A 19,823-nucleotide genomic window follows, 5' to 3' on the forward strand; every position below is an offset into this window, starting at 1 on the left:
CTGTTGTTTCTTAGGCCTGCTTTAGAACTCTGACAGCTTCATGCAGATACTGTAGGCATCTCCATCTGGGCAAAAATATTAACCAAGTGAATCTTTTAAATTTTCACATTTGAATGTCAAATTTGTTGCCAAACCTTTAATAATAGAAACATGGGTCTTTCAAAAATTAACAACAAAGACTAATTTCTTCTGAAACACTCACTGGAGAGCTTAATTTTGAATTGATGGGTAACATGACATGGCTTTATCCTCTAAATCCCAGGACAGGTGTGGGAGGCACTCCGTCTGGCCTGACCAGCCACTCCCTAAAGGGGTGGTGAGGCAAGGGGCGCTGGTCCTCTGCAGAGAGCAGTGCTGGGTGGGGAGGGTCACGCTCCAGGTGCTGCTAAGGGTGTCAAAGACCAGTGAAACAGCAGAGGGAACAGGTGCATGACATAAGCGCCACTGTGACGCCTGTTGGCATGACAAAAAATAGACCGTGAATGGATTTCAGGTGGAAAATGGAAAAGGCGTATATCTTTTCTCCTGGGTCTGACAGGTGGGAAAATTTAAAAAGAAAATACACACACACACACACGCACACGCAAACCAAAAAAAGCCACAATGAATCAAGAACATGGAGAGAGAGAGAAATGTGAGAATGTAAGTGAGCCTTGAGCACCTCAGACCCTAAAACTGGAATCTGGGCTAACCTCTGTCTACATCTCCAAGGAGCAAGGAGGCCCCACATAACATATGAGCTGCATATTTTTCTACAGTTTTCAGTATATAAATGAATGAGATCAGTGCTACTTAAATGACAGGCTAGATAAAATGATAATTGCCCATCCTGTTTGGTTCCAAAATTTTATCCAAGCAAGCCAGACTACTAGAAAGAAACATCTGGAAGGGCTAGCATCAGGTTAGATGTCCATAAAAATGCCTTAGCAAAACTGCAATTACATAGTTGAAGGCTTATATAAAAGAGAAATACTGATCTATGTCATCGACTTCAAGAATTTCAACAAATCTAATGCTGCTGGTAGAGAATGTTTTTCAATGTCTCCTACCTAAGGATCCACACTATATAGCCTTCTTACCATACTGGAAAAAGTTTCTCCCGCAAAGGGCCATTGTAATATTTTGTCAGATAATAAGAATGCCACAACTCATCAAGTCTTTTTTTTTCCCTTGTCTTCATTGTCAGAAAACTTACAGAGTAAAATTTCACATTTACAACAAAAATATGATACTATGCTAGGACAGATCATGCATTTGAACAACAGGGACAAGATCCCTGCCCTCATGCAAGAAACAGACATTAAATAGGCAAATAGATCTAATGGCAATCCCGTATTCCATGGACCCAGGCAGTTCAGCCTTGGGCCGCTAAAGGTACACCAAAATAAACAAAAAATAATTTCATTCTTTACTTAACATTTCAAAGAACATAAAGGGAAGCTAAATTGAGATTCCAAACACCTGCATCTCAAAAGGCCTTTTCCCCTTCTCAAATCCCTCAGACGCCATAGCTATCCCAGAGCCTCACTCACACCAAACACACACAATACTTTCTTTCCATTCCCTGATCCATGAGGCTTTCTTTTCCCCTTTCCTACATCTCTAACCATATGGTTCAACTTAACTTCTCTTCTAATAAACAAAACAGAATCCTTATTCTTTAGGAGAAAAGAGAAGTAAAACTGAGTGGACATCTAACAGATTCTAACAGGAAGAGGGATTGTTGGATTAAGAGAAGGCAGTAAACAGGATGCTTGGATAATTTCTGTCTGGCAATATAAATACAATTGTGAGAGAATAGAAAAGGTGGTATTACTCACTTAGCATAGGGGTCAGGAGGGATCTCCCTCACAAAGTAACATTTACAGCCAAGACCTGCAGGATATAGAACCACGTATTCAAAGAACAGGGGGAAAGATGAGGCCTGGCAGGGAAAGCTTATGTGTGAATATCTGAGGCCTGGGTATTCTCTAAGAACTGAAACACACAATTTAACTAGAAAAAAAAAGAAACAAGCACAGGAAAAACTAATGGGAGATGGGGCTGGAAAGATGGGTGGGATAAAAGCAGTCAGGGCCTTCTTCCATCCTAGCGAAAACTCTGATGTTATAGCAAGTACAATAAATATCCAACAGAGCTTTCTAAGTGGGGTAGTCTTAGCATCGGATGACTCTGATGCTTGTGAAGAAGGACTAGTGGGGAAGAAGTAGGGAATGCAGAAGCTAAAGAGACATGCAGAAGATGTAACCCAGGGGTGGCAAGAGAGAGTTCAGGCAGGTGTTCAGATTTGATGTGCAGTGATTAGTGAGAGATTGATTACAAGTGGCGAGAGGGAGCTGTATCAAGCGCAATTCTTGTGACTCCATATGTTGATCCTTAAGTAAATGGAGGTTAAAGGAGGAGATGATTTGAATAGATATATCAAGAGTTCAGTCCTGAAACTTAATCCATTATATACTAACAGAATATTATTATATTTAGAAATAATAATACTTAAATTCAATTGCAACAGCTCCCTCATTGTTATAAGCCCAGGGCTTCCAACAGTGTCTGGCATCAAGGCAAGCACACGATAAATATTTGCAGAATGAATAAAATTTCCTCTGGTAATTCTCTCTCTGGTATTCAAAGTATCTGAGCAATATCTTTAGATTAAAACAAATTATGTTTGATGAAATATAACTCTAGGTTTGAAATGTGAGAAACATGCTTTTTGTTTTTACCATATAAACTACAGAAACTAAACTTCAAGAAAATATTCTTGTCTAGTGGAGCCTGAGTTTGAAGATAATACTTGGAAACACTGTTCTATTTGACCTCTGATTATTTAAATTTTTCTTTTTAATTCTGCAGCATGTGTGCTTTTTATTGTGAGTGACTTCAAATTCCTTCTGGAAGTAGATGGGGAATAAATTAGAAAGAAACACTGTGCCTCAGATTAAATGTGATTTGTGGAGCTTAACGGCTACATTCTCACTCCCTGCTCCATCCCAACAGGGAAGCTCCTCTCAGGGCTCATTCTGGGAAATGCAAAGCTCAGGCAGGGGCTGCCCCTGCGGATGACCAACAGGATAGTGCATCCTGGTCCCAGAGTCCCTCTGGAGCTCTAGAATCTCCATCCCCCATTCTCATTCTCTTCTTTCCACTACCATTAGTCCTTGTGTTTAAAAGATAAACATCCTGGGCTAATATTTCAGTAGACAATGCCTGACCTCTATGCTATTTTCTCTTAGGTAATTCATGTAGAACTGTGCCAGGCACTTATTACACAGTCAAGACATCTTAGATACTCGCAGTAGTGACGGCATATGCATCTCAAAGGGTCTTTCTTCATTCAAGGGGGTAAATGAGAATTGTTAGAATTTCAAGAACTGGGCCAAGGTCGGTCAGAAGAAATTCTAGGCAAGAGCACCTTTCATTTCCCTTCAAAAAAGCACTACAAAGGCTAATTCTGAATCTACCCGTTACTACCATATGTGATGCTTATGGTATGCCTCTTATTTTACCTATCCTTTTGCTAACTTTTCTTTTAAAAAAAAAAAACCTTTTTGGCCACTAAAAGCAATGGCAAAGCCCCAATTACTTTTGCACCAACTTAAATATAATTATACTTCTTTATTTTTTACTCAGGTTTAACTTACTCCTGGGACATTTAAGAAAACTATCTGATCGCTAGATCCTATTCACAGTGAGAAAACAAAAACAAAAAATACAAAAAACCCAGACTCCAGTTTTAGATGCCAAGATCTGAGTCCAGTTGCTTATTTTAGCATCGTTATGGATAAAGAAACTCCTGTGAACTGAGATCTTCAACTGTACTGTAAATGACACATCAAACTTGTACGCATTTGCTGAAATGCTCCTGTGACTGCTAGTTTCCTGAGCTACAAAATGGGTATGACAAGGTTTATTAATTTAAATCTCACAGAAAAATTCATAAAAGCACAATGGTTATATTGGATTTGGAGAAAACATATCCATAGCTTCTTAACAAAATTTTGAACATTGCTATAGGCAGTTATATCCATATTTTCCAGCATCATTATGAAAACCAGCTTAACCCAATAAAACTATTTGCCATTCTGTTTCACAGATGACTAAATGGAATTGTGAGAGACAGTTAGTGACCAAAAAAAAAAAAAAAAAAAAAAAAGAAAACCCTTTTGGAATAAATAAAAGTAAGCAAAGCATATTGATCAGCCTCTTAAAGATTTAAATACCTTATTTAGATTATGGCCCCCAGAACTACAGCCCTTGCGCTCTATTTGGTATATTTTGTTCAGTAATTTTTCCAACAACCTCAAGAACATATCAGTCCTGCTATCACTTATCACAAAAATTTTAAAAAAAAGGGAAAAATATCCTCCTGCCCTATCCAAGTGGGTCACTGCTACTTTTCTCTTTGTTCAGCCTTTCCTATGGAGGTTTGCCAGGTTCTAATGTGGTTCACTGTGTATTTTAAATGCTGGAAGTGGTTATGGTCAAAGAAGGTCAGAGAACATGACTGCTGAACAAGGATGGGGATGTGCTTGGGAGAGACAGAGGCTGAGATTTAGGTCACCTCTGGGGAGAATATTTGGGTTCACCAGATACTTATTGTTTATTAGTGTTCGTGCTTTTCCATGGCCTTATTTAATGTTCTAAATTAAGAGCCTTAATTTAGAGGCTTAACGTAGTATTTTAAGTGCCTTAACAGTGATTTGTAATAATTTTAAATAAAAATGATCCAATCATCCTATAAACAGAATTGCCATCTTCTGTAAATAGAAACGGCAAGCATTTCAACACTCTTAAAAATATCAGCTCCCTTGATTTCCCTCCGCCCTCTCACCAATGCCTCCCTTTTCTTTTCAGAATTCCTTAAAGCAATAGTCCAGAGTGCTCTAGGGGAACTCAAGGGACTCGTGTTGATGCTAAAGACACTGGGAAGAAGCCATCCTGTGGAGATACACAAGGCTTGCTGTTCTTCATGCATTGTCACTGATGCGCAGGAGTTATTTTCTTTTATTCTCCGTGACTTATCAAAAAGGATTTAATAATGGATACAGATTTAATACATGGATAAAATAATGGATAAGCAGCAAAATTTGAACCATAGGCAAAATCAAACTTCAAGATTTACCTACATTATTCTATTTTTATGAGCATCAGACAGGCAAAATCTGTCTTATAAAGCTGGAAGCAGACATTATCAGGGCTTTCCTACATGATGAACTTCAAAAAAGAAGGAAATAAAACAATGGAATATTCTGATGCCTACTCAGATTTTATTTTACCATATATAATATAACCCTTATTTATAGAAGCCCTCAACTTCAACTCTGAACAATTCTCCAAAAAGATACTTCTACCCTCTCACTACCTGCATGGACATTCAACAGATCTCTAAAATAACAAAAACTACTTCTACTGGTGTGTTATTATATTGCTGAGGTGCTTGGAAAATAATCAAAGATTAAGAATCCCAGGTTCTGTGCATGTGCTTCAGCCATCCTTATTGTGGTGGAACAATTTAAATCCATACATACTATATGTATAAACCTGTAAGGCGGTGGCTCCTGGTTGCCTACAACTACCCATTCCTCCCTTCTTCCATAGTAAAAGAACCTTAATTTTTAGCCAGAAAGAATCCTACCCAGAATAAAGGTTTTATTTGCCAGCCTCCCTCGGCAGGTGTGGCCACATGACTACACTTTGGTCAGTATTATGTAACAGAAGCGGGTGGTATTTCTACAAGGAATCCATAAAAGTGGGATTACTTTCTGCTACCTAGAACATAGATTTTATACCTAGAGCTCTAGCAGCTATCTTAGACTACAAGGTGACCACGCTTAAGGAGAGAAGCCAAATGCTGACAACAGTATTTATCTTGTCAAGTTTCTCTCTCTCTCTCTTTTTTTTTTCAAGACAGACTCTCAGTGTGTTACCCAGGCTGGAGTACAGTGGTACAATCTCAGCTCACTGCAACCTCTGCCTCCCGGGTTCAAACGATTCTCCTGCCTCAGCCTCGCAAGTAGCTGGGACGACAGGCATGCGCCACCACACCTGGCTAATTTTTGTACTTTTAGTAGAGATGGGGTTTCACCATGTTGGCCAGGCTGACCTCGAACTCCTGACCTCAGGGGAATCGCCCACTTCAGCCCCCCAAAGTGCTGGGATTACAGGCATGAACCACCACGCCTGGCCATCAAGTCTCTCATATCTAGAAATTAACTGTTTGTTTTATGGCAACTGAACAAAATAGTGACTGATATATCTATCATACAGTCCAAGGAACCTGTCTGCTCTGGGACATGAAATTCAAGTTTTCTCCTCTGCAGACATTCCTTAACTCACCTGAAGATTATAAAGGCAAACAAAACCCATCAAAAAAATGATAGCCTAGCATATAAGAGTAAAGGCTCAAGATCAGCTCTGTCTTTGCATATTACCACTAACCCCAGCATCCTACCACTCCAATTCAAATTATTCAACTCCAAGTGACTTCCTAAAAAGAAAAATTAGTATATTGGAAGATGTTATGTAGTTTTATAAGTATTCATAAGTATGCTAGAATCCCAAATGCAATCATTATTAATAATAATAGCAATAACAATAGATATCACCTATTGTTCAATATCACATGGCTGCTATTGTACTATTTGGCTAGCACTCTGCTGATACATATTACCTAGAATTTGAAGTAAATATCATCCCTATTTTACAGATGAGGAAACTGAGGCTGTGAGAAGTTTAAATAACTTAGCTTTCATCATGCAGCCAGTTCATGGCAGGGATAATAGATGAACGCAGAACTGACTATAAGCTTAAACATTTTGGCTATAGAATCCTGTATCTCAAATGTTAGATAAAATAACCTTGAGAATCTTTATTTTCCTAATTTCAGAACCACAATAAAACATCCTATTCCTACCTCTAGTTTACATTAACATGAGCATTTCTTAAAGAAAAAAACTGATAGAATTTGTCAACAAATGGTAAATAATCTTAGAACCCAAATGAAACAAATTCCAAATGTAGTTTTCCTTAATTTCACATTTTGCTAACAGTTTTATTTCAGGGCATCCTATATATTTCCACGAAAAGGGTCATTGTGCACCTTTCAATCCTTAAACATCAAAACTAAAAAGAAACACCTATAATGGCATGTTCTTGGTTATTACATCTCTGTATGCCATTCCTTTTGAAACAGAATTGATTTATTTTCCACCTCTTTGTTGAGCTTCCTCCTCAATAGAACTAAAAACCACTTAAAGAAATTAAGCCCGTAAAGCATTCCTTAAATACATGAAGCATTTTAGCCAAGATTCAAATGATAAGTGAGTGAAAACAGAGCATAATTCAATCTTTCTATTAAAAATAAGATATATACGTTTACATGTCTGTTTGTGTAAGTACACATGCAGGTATTTCTATTTAAAGGTATATAATTTTAAAAATATAGTTACTACATAAAAAGTTTATCATTAGAACAATTAATATTTTCTTGGGCTGCTGACAGCTAAAGAACTAAAACAGGCCTATAAGAAAGTCAAACAGAAGATTAGAGCTCCCTCTTTCTTCTTTTTGAAGGAATTCAACAAAACTCCTCTCCTAGGAGACCAAAGTTATCAAGCAGCCAGCAGCCTAGTAGCACTCCTGATCACAGCAAAACATTTCCCCTGTCTCTGTACACATGACACATGCTACAAGCATTAGAGCACACTTATTGGTTGTTCATTATTCATAAGTGATTTAAGTAGTAAAAATAAAAGCACTTTGAAAAATAGAAATACTCACAAAGCCATTTCAAACTGTTCTAGCCATTTCTTCTTTAAATCTTTTGTTTTGCAATAAAATTCTAACCCATTTTGTCCTTGGGTATGGATGAGGTAGAAGCCATAAGACCACTGTTAAAATTAATATTCTTCAGATTAATATGTGTCATTAACAACATTATGTTTCTAAATTCACAAGAATACCACCATAACTATCCAAAAACCCCTCACAATATTATCAATGTACAAACTGCACAATCAAGCTGATTGTAGTCAACTTCATATCTATAACAATTTCTATGCCAAATGCCTTTTACTATCTGGATCATTAGGGCATTAGAAATGATCAGATCTGGCATTTTCCAGTTATTTCTCACAAAGGTATGTACCTAATCAATCTCTAGAAACAAAAACATCTGGATTGATAAGCCACATCTCACATTAATGTATTATCATACTTTTCCTTAATATTCAAGATTATAAGTAAATTACAGTTATTAGTTTCCAAAAAGTCACCTTTTTATTTTCTTTATCGGTTGTAGGATTATTGGCTATCTTGTACTGCTGAAGATCTATTATTTCCTTCATTTCATAGTTATCACCTTTTCTCTTACATACGATCACTGCCAAATCAAATAAGAAGATATGCCTGTGAAAGAGAGACTGATTAATTGATTGATTTTAAATGGTTTAGAAGGATGTGTATTAATTTTTTTTGGTAAGATAAAAGTAAAGCAACCAAATGTCTTTTTCTTTGCATTAAAGACAACAGGTAGTATCACACATTGAAAACAATGGGGGATTTGTGGTTATAAGAACTGTGTGTATCTTGGAACTTCCCTTTACTTTGTAAATGGCCTCAGTGTGCCTTTGTGCCTTGGTTCCCTCATTTTAAAAATGGGCAAAATTCATAATAAGAGTAAAACGCACACTGCAGAGTTGTTGAAATGGCCAAATGAGATAAGCCATAAAGTTTGCTCACCTTCTTTTTTAATTTAAAAGCTAAAAACGTATAGAATAATATTAATGACATCAGTAGCAGCTTCTACTGAAGTTACTAGGGATCAGCCAAAATGCCTTGAGAAGTGTTGTTCATCCCTTTTACAAACATGACTCAATTTAAATCCCCAAGACCACATGCTGGGTAGGTACTGTTTACCATCTTCATTTTACTGAGCAGGAAACTGAGGCTTAGAGAAGTTAATTTGCTCAAGGTCACACGGCTAGTGACGCATGTAACGGGATTCACAAACAGGTCTAATTTTGGAAACTGTGCTTTTACCCTCTATGTTGTTCCTCATGATTTAACTGACCACCTAAAAACACAAACTGAATGGTATATGAGCCAAGTGTAAACTGAAGAAGTTACGGTGAAATTTCCACGTTAATACTTTTTTCTTATTAAGAACAACATAACTTGGGGGAGAAAATAAACCTTATAACCGCATCACCCAGTACCAATACTTGTGTATTTTTATAAACTCTCAGAGATTAACACACTTTTTTTATACACAATGATAATGACACATTTACAGGGCTGTAACACTTGCATCACTTTTAACGTCTATTAAACCAGAGAGGTTTAAAGGACCTGTGGAGCCAGGGTTATCGAGGTGGAAGCAAGAGCTGATGCTGCCCCCTGCTGGCTCTTGCTTCTCCAAAGATTCCAGAAAATGATCACTGTCAACCACAAAAACTTGTTTGACGATCACATATATACATAATTAAGGACTCTGGGCCAAGCTTACTAATTTTCGAGAACTATATCTGCAAATTTCCCTCAAGAAAATATTACTACATGATTCTCACTTGGTCTTCTTTCTTAGGGCATTTTTCTATTATTTTCAGTTATTTAAAAATATATTCCAAAAATTCAATGATGTTTTTACGGTAGTTACCTGTTCTTACTTTATCGCTCTTCTCATTTTAATGTATCCCAGCTGATCATCTATACTTGTTACTTCCTTCTTAATAACTTAGACAAATTAATAGATACCAGAACCCAGGTGGGAATGCCTAAGATAAACTAAATTTTAAAAATTTAGAAATCATGGGTTGGTCTGTCTCCCTGTCCTTTTTTCCCCTACTTCACACTGGAAGAACTGTCTGTAAGGTTTTCTCCGTTTTCTGACACTAATTACTTATTTTCAAAATAGAATTCTCCGTTTCTTACCTTTCTTGTTTTGTATGCTTGTCTAGAGTGGTTATTCGAATTTCACCATCTCCCTGAGGTCGTCCAAAAAGCAAAACTGGTTGGTTCTAAAATATAAAATGTACATGTCAGAGTTTTTCATAATCACATTAAAATAGAAACAAATGTTAGTAGAGATACTTACTCAAGACAACCACCTTATTACCTTAAAATTTTATCATTTTTTACACTTTTAAAGCATATTTACTCTAAAAAGCTCAGACCTACATCATAAAGAAGTCTGTCCTCTGTAATGCCAGGGGGTATGTCAAGGACATCAGTTGATTTTAATTATTATATATTCTTAAAGGGGAAATTAGCTATGAAAAGAAAGACTCAACTGGAAGGGTCCAAATTACAAGACAGTTGGGCAACTAATATTTTTTGAGCATCTACTGTGTGCCAACCACCATAACAGGTGTACAGCAAAATGATACAGACACTGCCCTCGTGAAGCACACTGCCCAGTGGAGGGACAAATATTCATAGAAGCAAGAAATTATAAATGCACCACTGCCATGAAGGAGTACAGAAAGGGGTTGGGTGGTGGGGGTGGGTGCTAATTTGGTCTATAAAGTCCAGACTGGCTTTCTTGAGCTAGGACCTCAAGGATGAAAAGCTCTGACTTAATGATTTAAAATAATGAGCTATTTTCCCAGAGGCTGATAACGAAATTACTTTTAAGTGTTTATGAGCACTTCCTGTACATGCTAGGGGAAAAAAGAACTGACTGAAAATCACTAACATCCAGAAATTCCATTTTAATAAAGGGCAGAGATGTGTGATTAATACTATAAATATAAAAATAAATGTTTCTTATCAAAATCCCAGTGATGTTTTCTGCACAAATAGAAAACTCCATTCTAAAATTCTTATGGAATCTCAAGGGATTCTGAACAGTCAAAACAATCTTGAAAAGGAACAAAGCTGGAGGTCTCATACTGACTTCTTTCCAAAACTTATTGCAAAGCCACAATAATCAAAATCATGTGGTACTGGCATACAAACAGACATACAGACCAACCGAATAGTACAGAACCCAGAAGTAAGCCCTCACATATATGGTCAAATGATTTTCAGCAAGGTTAAGACCACTAAATGGGGAAAGAATAGACTTTTCAACAAATGGTGCTGTGAAACTGGATATCTACATGTAAAAGAATAAAGGTAGACCCTTCATTACCTACACCATAAATAAAAAATAACTAAAAATGTTTCAAATATCCAAACATAACAGTTAAAACTATAAAACTTTTAGAAGAAAACAGGGAAAAACCTTATGACAATGGATTCAGCAATGATTTCTTTGAGATTGATAAATAGGACTTTGTCAAAATTAAAAACTTTTGTGCATCATAGACAATATCAATGGAGTGAAAAGCCAACAGACACAAGAAAATATTTGCAAACCATGTGTCTTATAAGGGACTGATATCCAGGATACAAAAAAAGAGCTTCTACAACACAATGACAAAAAACAACTTGATTCAAAAATGGGCACTTGAATAGGCATTTTTCCAAAGAGGATATACAAATGGCCAAGAAACACACAAAGACAATATTCAACATCATTAATCATTAAGAAAATGCAAATCAAACCCACGATGAGATATTACTTTAAAACCATTAAGATGGCTGTTATCCAAACAAACCGAATAGTAAGTGTTGGTGAGGATGTGGAAAAACTGAAACCTTTGTGCATTGGTAGTAGGAATGTTAAGTGGTGCAGCTGCTGTGGAAAATAGTATAGCAATTCTTCAAGAAATTAACATAATGACCATACAACCCAGAAATTCCCCTTCTGAGTACATAACTAAAAGTGAAAGCAGGCACTTGAATAGATATTGGTACACCTGTGACAATAATAATATAATAGTATTATTCACAATAGCTGAAAGAAGGAAGCAACCCAAATGTTCATCAATGAAAAAAGTGAGGTATTTATATAAAATTAGATATTATTCAACCTTAAACAAACGGAAATCAAAAAAATAAAATTTTGACACATGGCTACAACAAGGATGAACTTTGAAGACATTATGCTAAGTAAAATAAGCCAGTCATGAAATGGCAAATATTGTATTATTTCACTTGTACAAGGTGCCCAGAGTAGTTAAGCTTATAGAGACAGAAAGCAGATTGGTAGTTTCCAGGGGCCAGGGAAAGAGAAGAACGGGAAGTTCATGTTTAATGAGTACAGAGTTTCAGTTTTGTAAGATGAAGTTTCAGAGATGGTCACACAACATCATGAATGCACTTAATGCTACAGAACTATAAATTTTCAAAATAATTAGAATGGCATATATATACATACACATGCACACACACACACATATATATATACACTTTTTTTTTTTTGAGATGGAGTGGGAGTCTCGCTCTGTTGCCCAGGCTGGAGTGCAGTGGTACAATCTCAGTTCACTACAACCTCTGCCTCCCAGGTTCAAGCAATTCTCCTGTCTCAGCCGCCCCAGTAGCTGGGACTATAGGCACACGCTACCATGTCTGGCTAATTTTTGTAGTTTTAGTAGACACGGGGTTTCACCATGTTGGTCAGGCTGGTTTTCAACTTCTGACCTCAGGTGATCCACACGCCTCGGCCTCCCAAAGTGCTGGGATTACATGTGTGAGCCACCACACCCAGCCAATGCTATATATATTTTACCACAATTTTTAAAGGCTACACAGCTGTCCAAGAAATATGCTATGGAATTCTAAAGAGGAAAAATAATAGATTAGGAAAAGGGATTTATTTTAGATGCACCTTGAATAAATTTGATAGGGAATAATAGGAAAAAACATACTAGGCTCTGAGATTACAATCGAAGGCAGAACTGTAGAAATGTATGTCAAACTGGAGATCTTATAATACAGCAAAATATCCACAATGTAAAGCACAGGGACAGTTATTAGCTGGAGGAATTCAGGAAAATAGCTTAAGTCCAGATCACTGAGGACCTTAAATATCATGCCAAGGAATACTGACTGAATCTTGAAGACAATAACAAAAAAAATCTTGACAAATTTGAGAAAGAAAGTAAACTGAGAAATCCACATTTTGGAACTGCAACTATGTGAAGAGATGATGAGAGGCTACTGTGACTGGAAAACCGGCAGATGATGGTGTCCTGAAATGGGTATGTGGCTGCATGTGTGAAAAGAAAGAGACAGGTTCACAATGTTTCAGAGAAAACAGCGATGAAATTGCTCTACCAAAAATGTATCCTAAATTCACTCATCTCTATTTGCACTGCCCACAGATTAATCCAAGGCTGCATCCTCTCTTGAAACCACTTCAACAGCTTGCTGGCTGGGCTGCCTGCTTACAGGGTCTTTTTGAAATGTCAATCAGTCTGTTGTAATACTCCCTGATAGAAACCTTTTAATAGCTTCCCACTGCAGTCACAGTAAAATCCCAATTCAGCATCTTGGCCTACAAGGCTGTGTTACGCAATTGCCCTGCCCATCCCTCATGGCTCAGAGCCCACCATCCTTCCCTTCACTCTCCATTTCCCGCCACTCTTACCTTTCAGCTTCTTGAATACACCTGTTTTTTTCCCAACTCTGAGCATTTCACCTGCTACGACTTCTGCCTGGGTCACTTCCCCCTAGATCTTCGTGTGGCTGGCTGCTTCTTATCTTCTAGGTCTCAGTTCAAATGACTTAAAAGGACTTTTTCCAACCAACTTACCTAAACTAGGACTCCCCTTATAATCTTCAGTTATAGCAGCCAGTTCACAGCACTAATCTCAATATGGCATTTTTAACTCTTTTTTTTTATTTTAAACTGTCTCCTCAATCTTGAGACCATCTTGTTCACAGTTACAGTCCCAGACCCAAGCAAAGTGTCTGGGTCATAATAGTCACACAGCAAATATATATAAAATGAATAAATGAATAGGAATCAGCCGTGAGTATGTATGGGGATGAGGGAAAGAAAAAAAAAAAAAAAAAGTGGACTCCTATGTTTAGATTCAGACTGCTGAGAGAAGAGGCAGAGTGTGACTAAGGTAAGAGGGGCAAGCCATCACACAGTCCCTAGACACGAACAGGTCGCAGGTGCCCTCAGACACCCACATGAACACTGCCAAACAAAGGGATTGGCAACAACACCCAACAGTAGAAACTTGAAGGTAAAAACTATGTTTTCCTCAACAACAAATCCTAGAATGTCGTTGATGTGGGGGTGAGGGGAAGCGAGATGGAAAGATAATTACATACCAAATTCTCTATAGATAGCTGAAACTGTTTAATTTCACGAAGGGTCTCATTATCTCTTTTCACTTCATTCACATATTGTGCCAAGTCCTAGACAATAAAGAAAGGGGTAGAAAAAGAAGGCACACTAAGATTAGAGATGCAAACTGCTTTGAAAGAAAACACATCATTAATTCCATTAGTGGTAAAAGTAACCACTGTAACTTTTCAAAGACAATAAAATGAATGCCCAGTCAATCAAAGCTGCATCACAGAGGCAATTTTAAAATGTCTGAAGTACAGCTGGGAAGACTGAAGAGCTGTCATTTGCCACACCACTGAGAAGAGTCAGGATGTTGTTGCCTTAAAAGACAAAACAAAATATACCGCAATAGAGCAACAAAAAGGAAACTAGGTCGGAAGAATAGAAATTCCAAGCACGTTAATTACTGACCTTGAGAGCACGATATTTTTACACAGGTTAGAAGGGCAATCATGAACGATTAGCAGGGAGAAAAGTAACCAAAAGTTAGAAAATGAATCTAGCAAGACTGTTTTATTTTTGCAACCAGCTAAAGTCTTCTTAGTTCCTGAGAGCATTCAGTCAAGGAAACCAGTTCAATTTTAAAGAGTTAATCCGAATATGGATTCAGGAGAAGTAAAGGAGAGGTGAGGAACTAAATAGCACAACATGCTGGAACTAAATTTAATTCATGAATTAAAGTGAACAAAAAATGCTGGCCGTGTCTCTCCATGTGCCTTCACCTATTTTAAAATGTCTTTTCTCATATTTGAGGAAACATTAGCTAATCTTTCCATACTGTAACTAGCTATTTTTGTTACATGCGCTCCAGATTTCCCTGTTTTCTGAGCTCTTTTTCTTTTTTCTCTACCCTCTTAAATTCATCTGCAACAGTAGGGACAGAACTCTGCAAAAAGCAGTTCCTAACTTTGTTCTAAATGGAAGTCTGATTTTTCATAGGATAGATTCATAAACGACTTCTTTAAAAACTGGAACTTGGTTTGACTTTTTAATAATAATAATAAATAATTGTGTGGTGTTTCCTGTTAGTGACAGACAATCAGCTAAACAGCAAAGCTAACACGAATTGGTACAAGGACACAGCTAAGTAATTAATGCACTGCTCTGAGCAGGGTCACCTTGCCATTTTGTTTTTAAGAACAAATATTTCCCTACGCTTTAAGTTATTGGCAAATATCTCATTTCAAAGTCATTTTTATTCAACATAATGTGGAAACTGAGGTTTTATATATTCCCCAGTATGTTCAAAATGTCTGTCTTTATCTATTCATAGTTCTTAATTTTCATATTTACCTGAAAACCGAACAAACTGAAATTCACTTGTATTAAGTCATAGCATCCACAAGGATAAACCTAGCAGATATCCTCATATGAAGAAAATAGTCACATGGGGTTCTGAAGCCACCAGCTGGCCTACGACTTACACAAGCCAACATTTTCTATTAGTCACCATGAAAAAAATGGGAAAAATACCATGATATTAAATAATTCCTCATGGTTATGAAAGTTGTTATACTTGTATCTAAGTGATTTTAATATACTTCTTGTTTTATGTGTTGTCTAACAATTAAATCCATGCAAGGATACCTATTCCAGTAAAACAAACAAACAAACAAAATATCCAGCTGTCCCCACTAAAAACAAATGTGTATTATACATTAGGATATCATAATATTATTTATATATATTATTTTATACATATATATTACCATATATATATTAGCAATTTGAATTCCATAGTCTTTAGGCAAGAATAAAAAATATAAACAAGTTACTGATGAATCTGCCCTACCTTCATGGCATCAAGAGCCAGTTTCAGATTTGCCTTCTCAGTCGCATCAGTGGTATGTTTGACCAGTTCCTATTTGGAAGATATGGTTTAGTACTACTTTCTCAAATTAAAACAAAGACATACTAAAGAAAACATTTTTACAAATAAACCATTATTATTGGTTTTCTCTCTATAATGTGATAAATCTAATATGTCTGGGCTCCATTTCCATCAAAAATTTCAAACTGTAAGACCAACTAGACACCAAAAAATCATGAGACATTTTCTTTTCAAAGATGAATCTGAATTCTATCCACCACCATTACACTGACATTGATCCCTATTGTTATGAAAGATTCCATAATGATTAAAATCATACTTTTTACTCATTATTATTCTTGGCTTCTCTATAGCTTTTGATTCTTTTGACTGCATCCCTCCTTTCATTTCAGGGACATGGAGATGTTCTATTTGTTGCTGTTATTGCTGTTACAATTGCTTGTCTGTCCATCCTAAATTTCTGCCTACTCCTCAGTCTTTCATAGTTTCTTCTTTATTTGCTTCTTAGAAAGTTATTGTTCCTTAAGTTTTCACCCTAGTCCTCCTTATTTTACCTTATTTTACATACTCTACAAATTATATCACAACCACTGTCATAATGTCAACTATCACCTCATGGGCCAATCACTGTCAAATGTACGTGCTCAACCCAAAATTCACACAGTCCCGGACTCATCCATCCAACTAAATGGTTCTACCTCATTATTTCAAAGGCTCCTCAAATCCAACATTCCCCAAACTTAATCCATCTTCACCCAGAATCCTATTCTTAGATCCTGTTTCTGTTTTATTGAATGATGGCACTTCCATCAATGTAATCACTTAAGCCAAAACCTAAAAGGTCCCAGACTTCTCCCTGTTCTCTCTCCCTCACTATGTCCTATTGATGCTAACTTTGATCCTGCCCCCTTTGAACCATCCTCACTGCCACTAATTAGATTCAGATCCTTGCCGTTTTTCAAACAGATAATTATTTGCCAAGCATGGTGGCTCACACCTGTAATCCCAGCACATTTCCAGCCTGAGATGGGAGGATCACTTGAGTCCAGGAATTTGAGACCAGCCTGGGCAACATGACAAGACCCCATCTCTACAAAAAAAAATTAAAAATTAGCTGGGCAAGGTGGCATGAGCCTGTAGTCTCAGCTACTCGGGAGGCTAAGGCGGGAAGACAGCTTGAGCCTAACTGCAGTGAGCCATGACTACACCACTGCACTCCAGCCTGGGCAACAGAGAAAGACCCTGTCTCTTAAAACAAACGAACAAACAACAAAACCAGGTAATCATAATGAGCTTCTGATTGGCCTTCCAACTTGCAGTCTCTCCTCACTATAGTCCAGTCACTCTATTGTCATCAGGGGTAGGTTTCCATAATATGAATCAGATCCTGTCTCTACCCTACTCAGACTTCTGTGATGCCCCACGAAAGCTTCAGGTTGTCACCCATACCTCCTAGATGACGCATGATCTGAATTCTGCAAACTTCTCTCAATTTCTCTTTCCACTTCCACCCAAACAACTTATATTCTATTCATACTAAATTAATTGCAATTTTAAAATATGTTCTAATATCTAATCCCATTAGAAATATTATTTTTTCTGCTTACAAATTTCTTCCCTTCTGATTTACTTATTGACCCCTTACTCTTCCTTTAAAGCCCAACTCAAGAGTTACTCCTCTGGGGTGTCTTCTATGGCAGAGGCCTCTACTCAGGTTCCCAGCTTCCTTATACATTATTATTTAGGCCTTTATCTGTGCCGGTTCTGTACCTTATATGTACCTACCACATTGTGTTATACTTGGCAGTTTACACTTCATTTTTCCTTTCTAAATGATGAGCTTTGTCTGTCATATATCATGAGTGCCTAATACTATGTTTGGCACAGAGAAGCCACACAAAAATCTTTAATGAATCCCATACTAGCAGTGTTTCTGCTATAAACAGGACCTAAAGACGAGTCTATTAAGTATAATAAATCCATCAAAATTATATTCTTTTATTCCTTAAAAGTTACTTTTACTTCATTAAATAAAAATTATTAAAGTTCCCAATCACCCACTATAAAATATTCTACCCTTATGAATCTGTGATTTCAAATCATCAAGCATTTCAAGTGATTTCCCCACTAAAGTACAGTAGTAAGTAAAAAAGTCCAAATTGATAACCACATTTGTTCAACAAATTTCTAGACAACAAATAAATTTTACTCCATAGAATTTTGAGAGGGAAGAACATTTCTAGAATTTTTATCTATGTGTAGTATCCAAAATAAAACTTTTCCTATTTTAAAAAGTCATCATGGAACTAAACATACTCTTAAAATTGTAAACATAAAACAACCCAAGGGAAATTAGGGGGAAAAGTTTACTGAATTTCAAAAAAGTATGGTTGTATTTTATACTTTTATAAGTCTGTGTAAAACCCTGTAAGGACCAAAATAGGTATTTTTTAAAAGCTGTACCTTCTAAAATCTTCAATCGATACTTGACTATACCAAAGTTACAAAATAAATTATTATCTTATTTTGGACACGTTTTTAGTTCCAGGATGCCTTGGAAACTGATTGCCTGAGTCGTCCTTATTATTTTTTCATAAAATCCAATTTGATTAAGTTGCCTTGAGTTTAGGTCTCATAAATGTTTTAATGCATTTTTAAGGAATAATCAGGGTTTGAATTTTTCTGATTTCTCAGTAGAACAAAAATAGAGATGACTAATAATTTTGCAGCTACAGTTCAAGAAATTTAATATACAAGATATACAAAGCACAGCCAACACAAAATTGTATTTCACATACAGGTAGTAGATCTTTTTAAAATGACATTTCACAAGCATCAGCAGAGTTGACAGACTAATACAGTAAGACATTTCTTTGGAGCAGAACTAATGAGTCTCCTGGTATAGCTATCAAATTAAATTTATAAGACTCTCCACCCTCATTAGAAGACTAACCGTGGAAACCATAGCTTTGTGGGTTATAACAAGAATCACTTCAAAATAAATGTAGTCTTATTATAATTTAGTATAGTAGAAAGCAATATGGAATGTGACACAATTCTCTTTAGCTGTTATAAGGCAAAAGGTCTAATATGATTAATCTGCCAAAATTCAAGTGCACTGCAATATTGAGATGCTCATAAATGAATACTGATAACTATAGAAGACTTAGTTGAAAAAATATTTTTATTTGTTTTGACTTGTTTTTAATTATTTTCTAGCCAGTCCTATTTTAAAGACACAAAATATGATTTATGGCAGCTACTGAATCATCTTTGTTAAAAGGAAGAAAAAATGTCCAGCTGTTCTGTTATTTCCCACTTAACTATAATAATAATTCAAAATGTTAAGGGGATTGGGCCCAACACATGGAATATCTGCAATGTAGTTGATGCTTCGTTAATATCTGTTGAGTGAATAAATGGACAATAAACAAACTGTTTTAAGTTACATACCTGGAGGAGAAGGTGGTACTTTAAAACACGTTGCATAGGAACCACAAGCAAGTCTCGAAGAGTAAATTTCCCATTATTTGCTCTTTTGGAACATTCCTAATGAAATGTTTTCAAAAACACTTTGTTAGAGAGTCATAAACATTAAAAGATACAAAGGCCATAAGCAGAACAGTTATTATACAGTAAATGAGTGTGTCTGTTTCCTTAACAATCCTTCTCTGTAAATAACAGAAAGTATCTTCAATTTAAAACAAAATCTTGTAGTATTTTAACTCCAAATATGAATCAAATAGAACTATTTTGTGTACGAAAATTATTTTCTCAGCCGGGCGTGGTGGCTCATGCCTGTAA

At 36.4% G+C, this 19,823-nt stretch overlaps 1 protein-coding gene across 6 annotated transcripts in view; it reads right to left on the reverse strand.

Annotated features, from left to right (window-relative positions):
• VAV3 (vav guanine nucleotide exchange factor 3) overlaps window positions 1-19,823 on the reverse strand; it is a 395,302-nt gene that overhangs the window by 168,952 nt on the left and 206,527 nt on the right. For all 6 annotated transcript variants that reach the window (XM_031651419.1, XM_031651411.1, XM_031651415.1 and 3 more), the window contains exons 10-15: window positions 19,473-19,568; window positions 15,981-16,049; window positions 14,170-14,256; window positions 9,931-10,016; window positions 8,274-8,406; window positions 7,780-7,889 (exon numbers count right to left, since the gene is read on the reverse strand). In XM_031651419.1, the coding sequence (XP_031507279.1) occupies window positions 7,780-7,889; window positions 8,274-8,406; window positions 9,931-10,016; window positions 14,170-14,256; window positions 15,981-16,049; window positions 19,473-19,568 (581 nt within the window). The remainder of the gene's footprint in view (window positions 1-7,779; window positions 7,890-8,273; window positions 8,407-9,930; window positions 10,017-14,169; window positions 14,257-15,980; window positions 16,050-19,472; window positions 19,569-19,823) is intronic.

The sequence above is a fragment of the Papio anubis genome, chromosome 1 (genome assembly GCF_008728515.1).
Source record: "Papio anubis isolate 15944 chromosome 1, Panubis1.0, whole genome shotgun sequence".
NCBI lineage: Eukaryota > Metazoa > Chordata > Mammalia > Primates > Cercopithecidae > Papio > Papio anubis.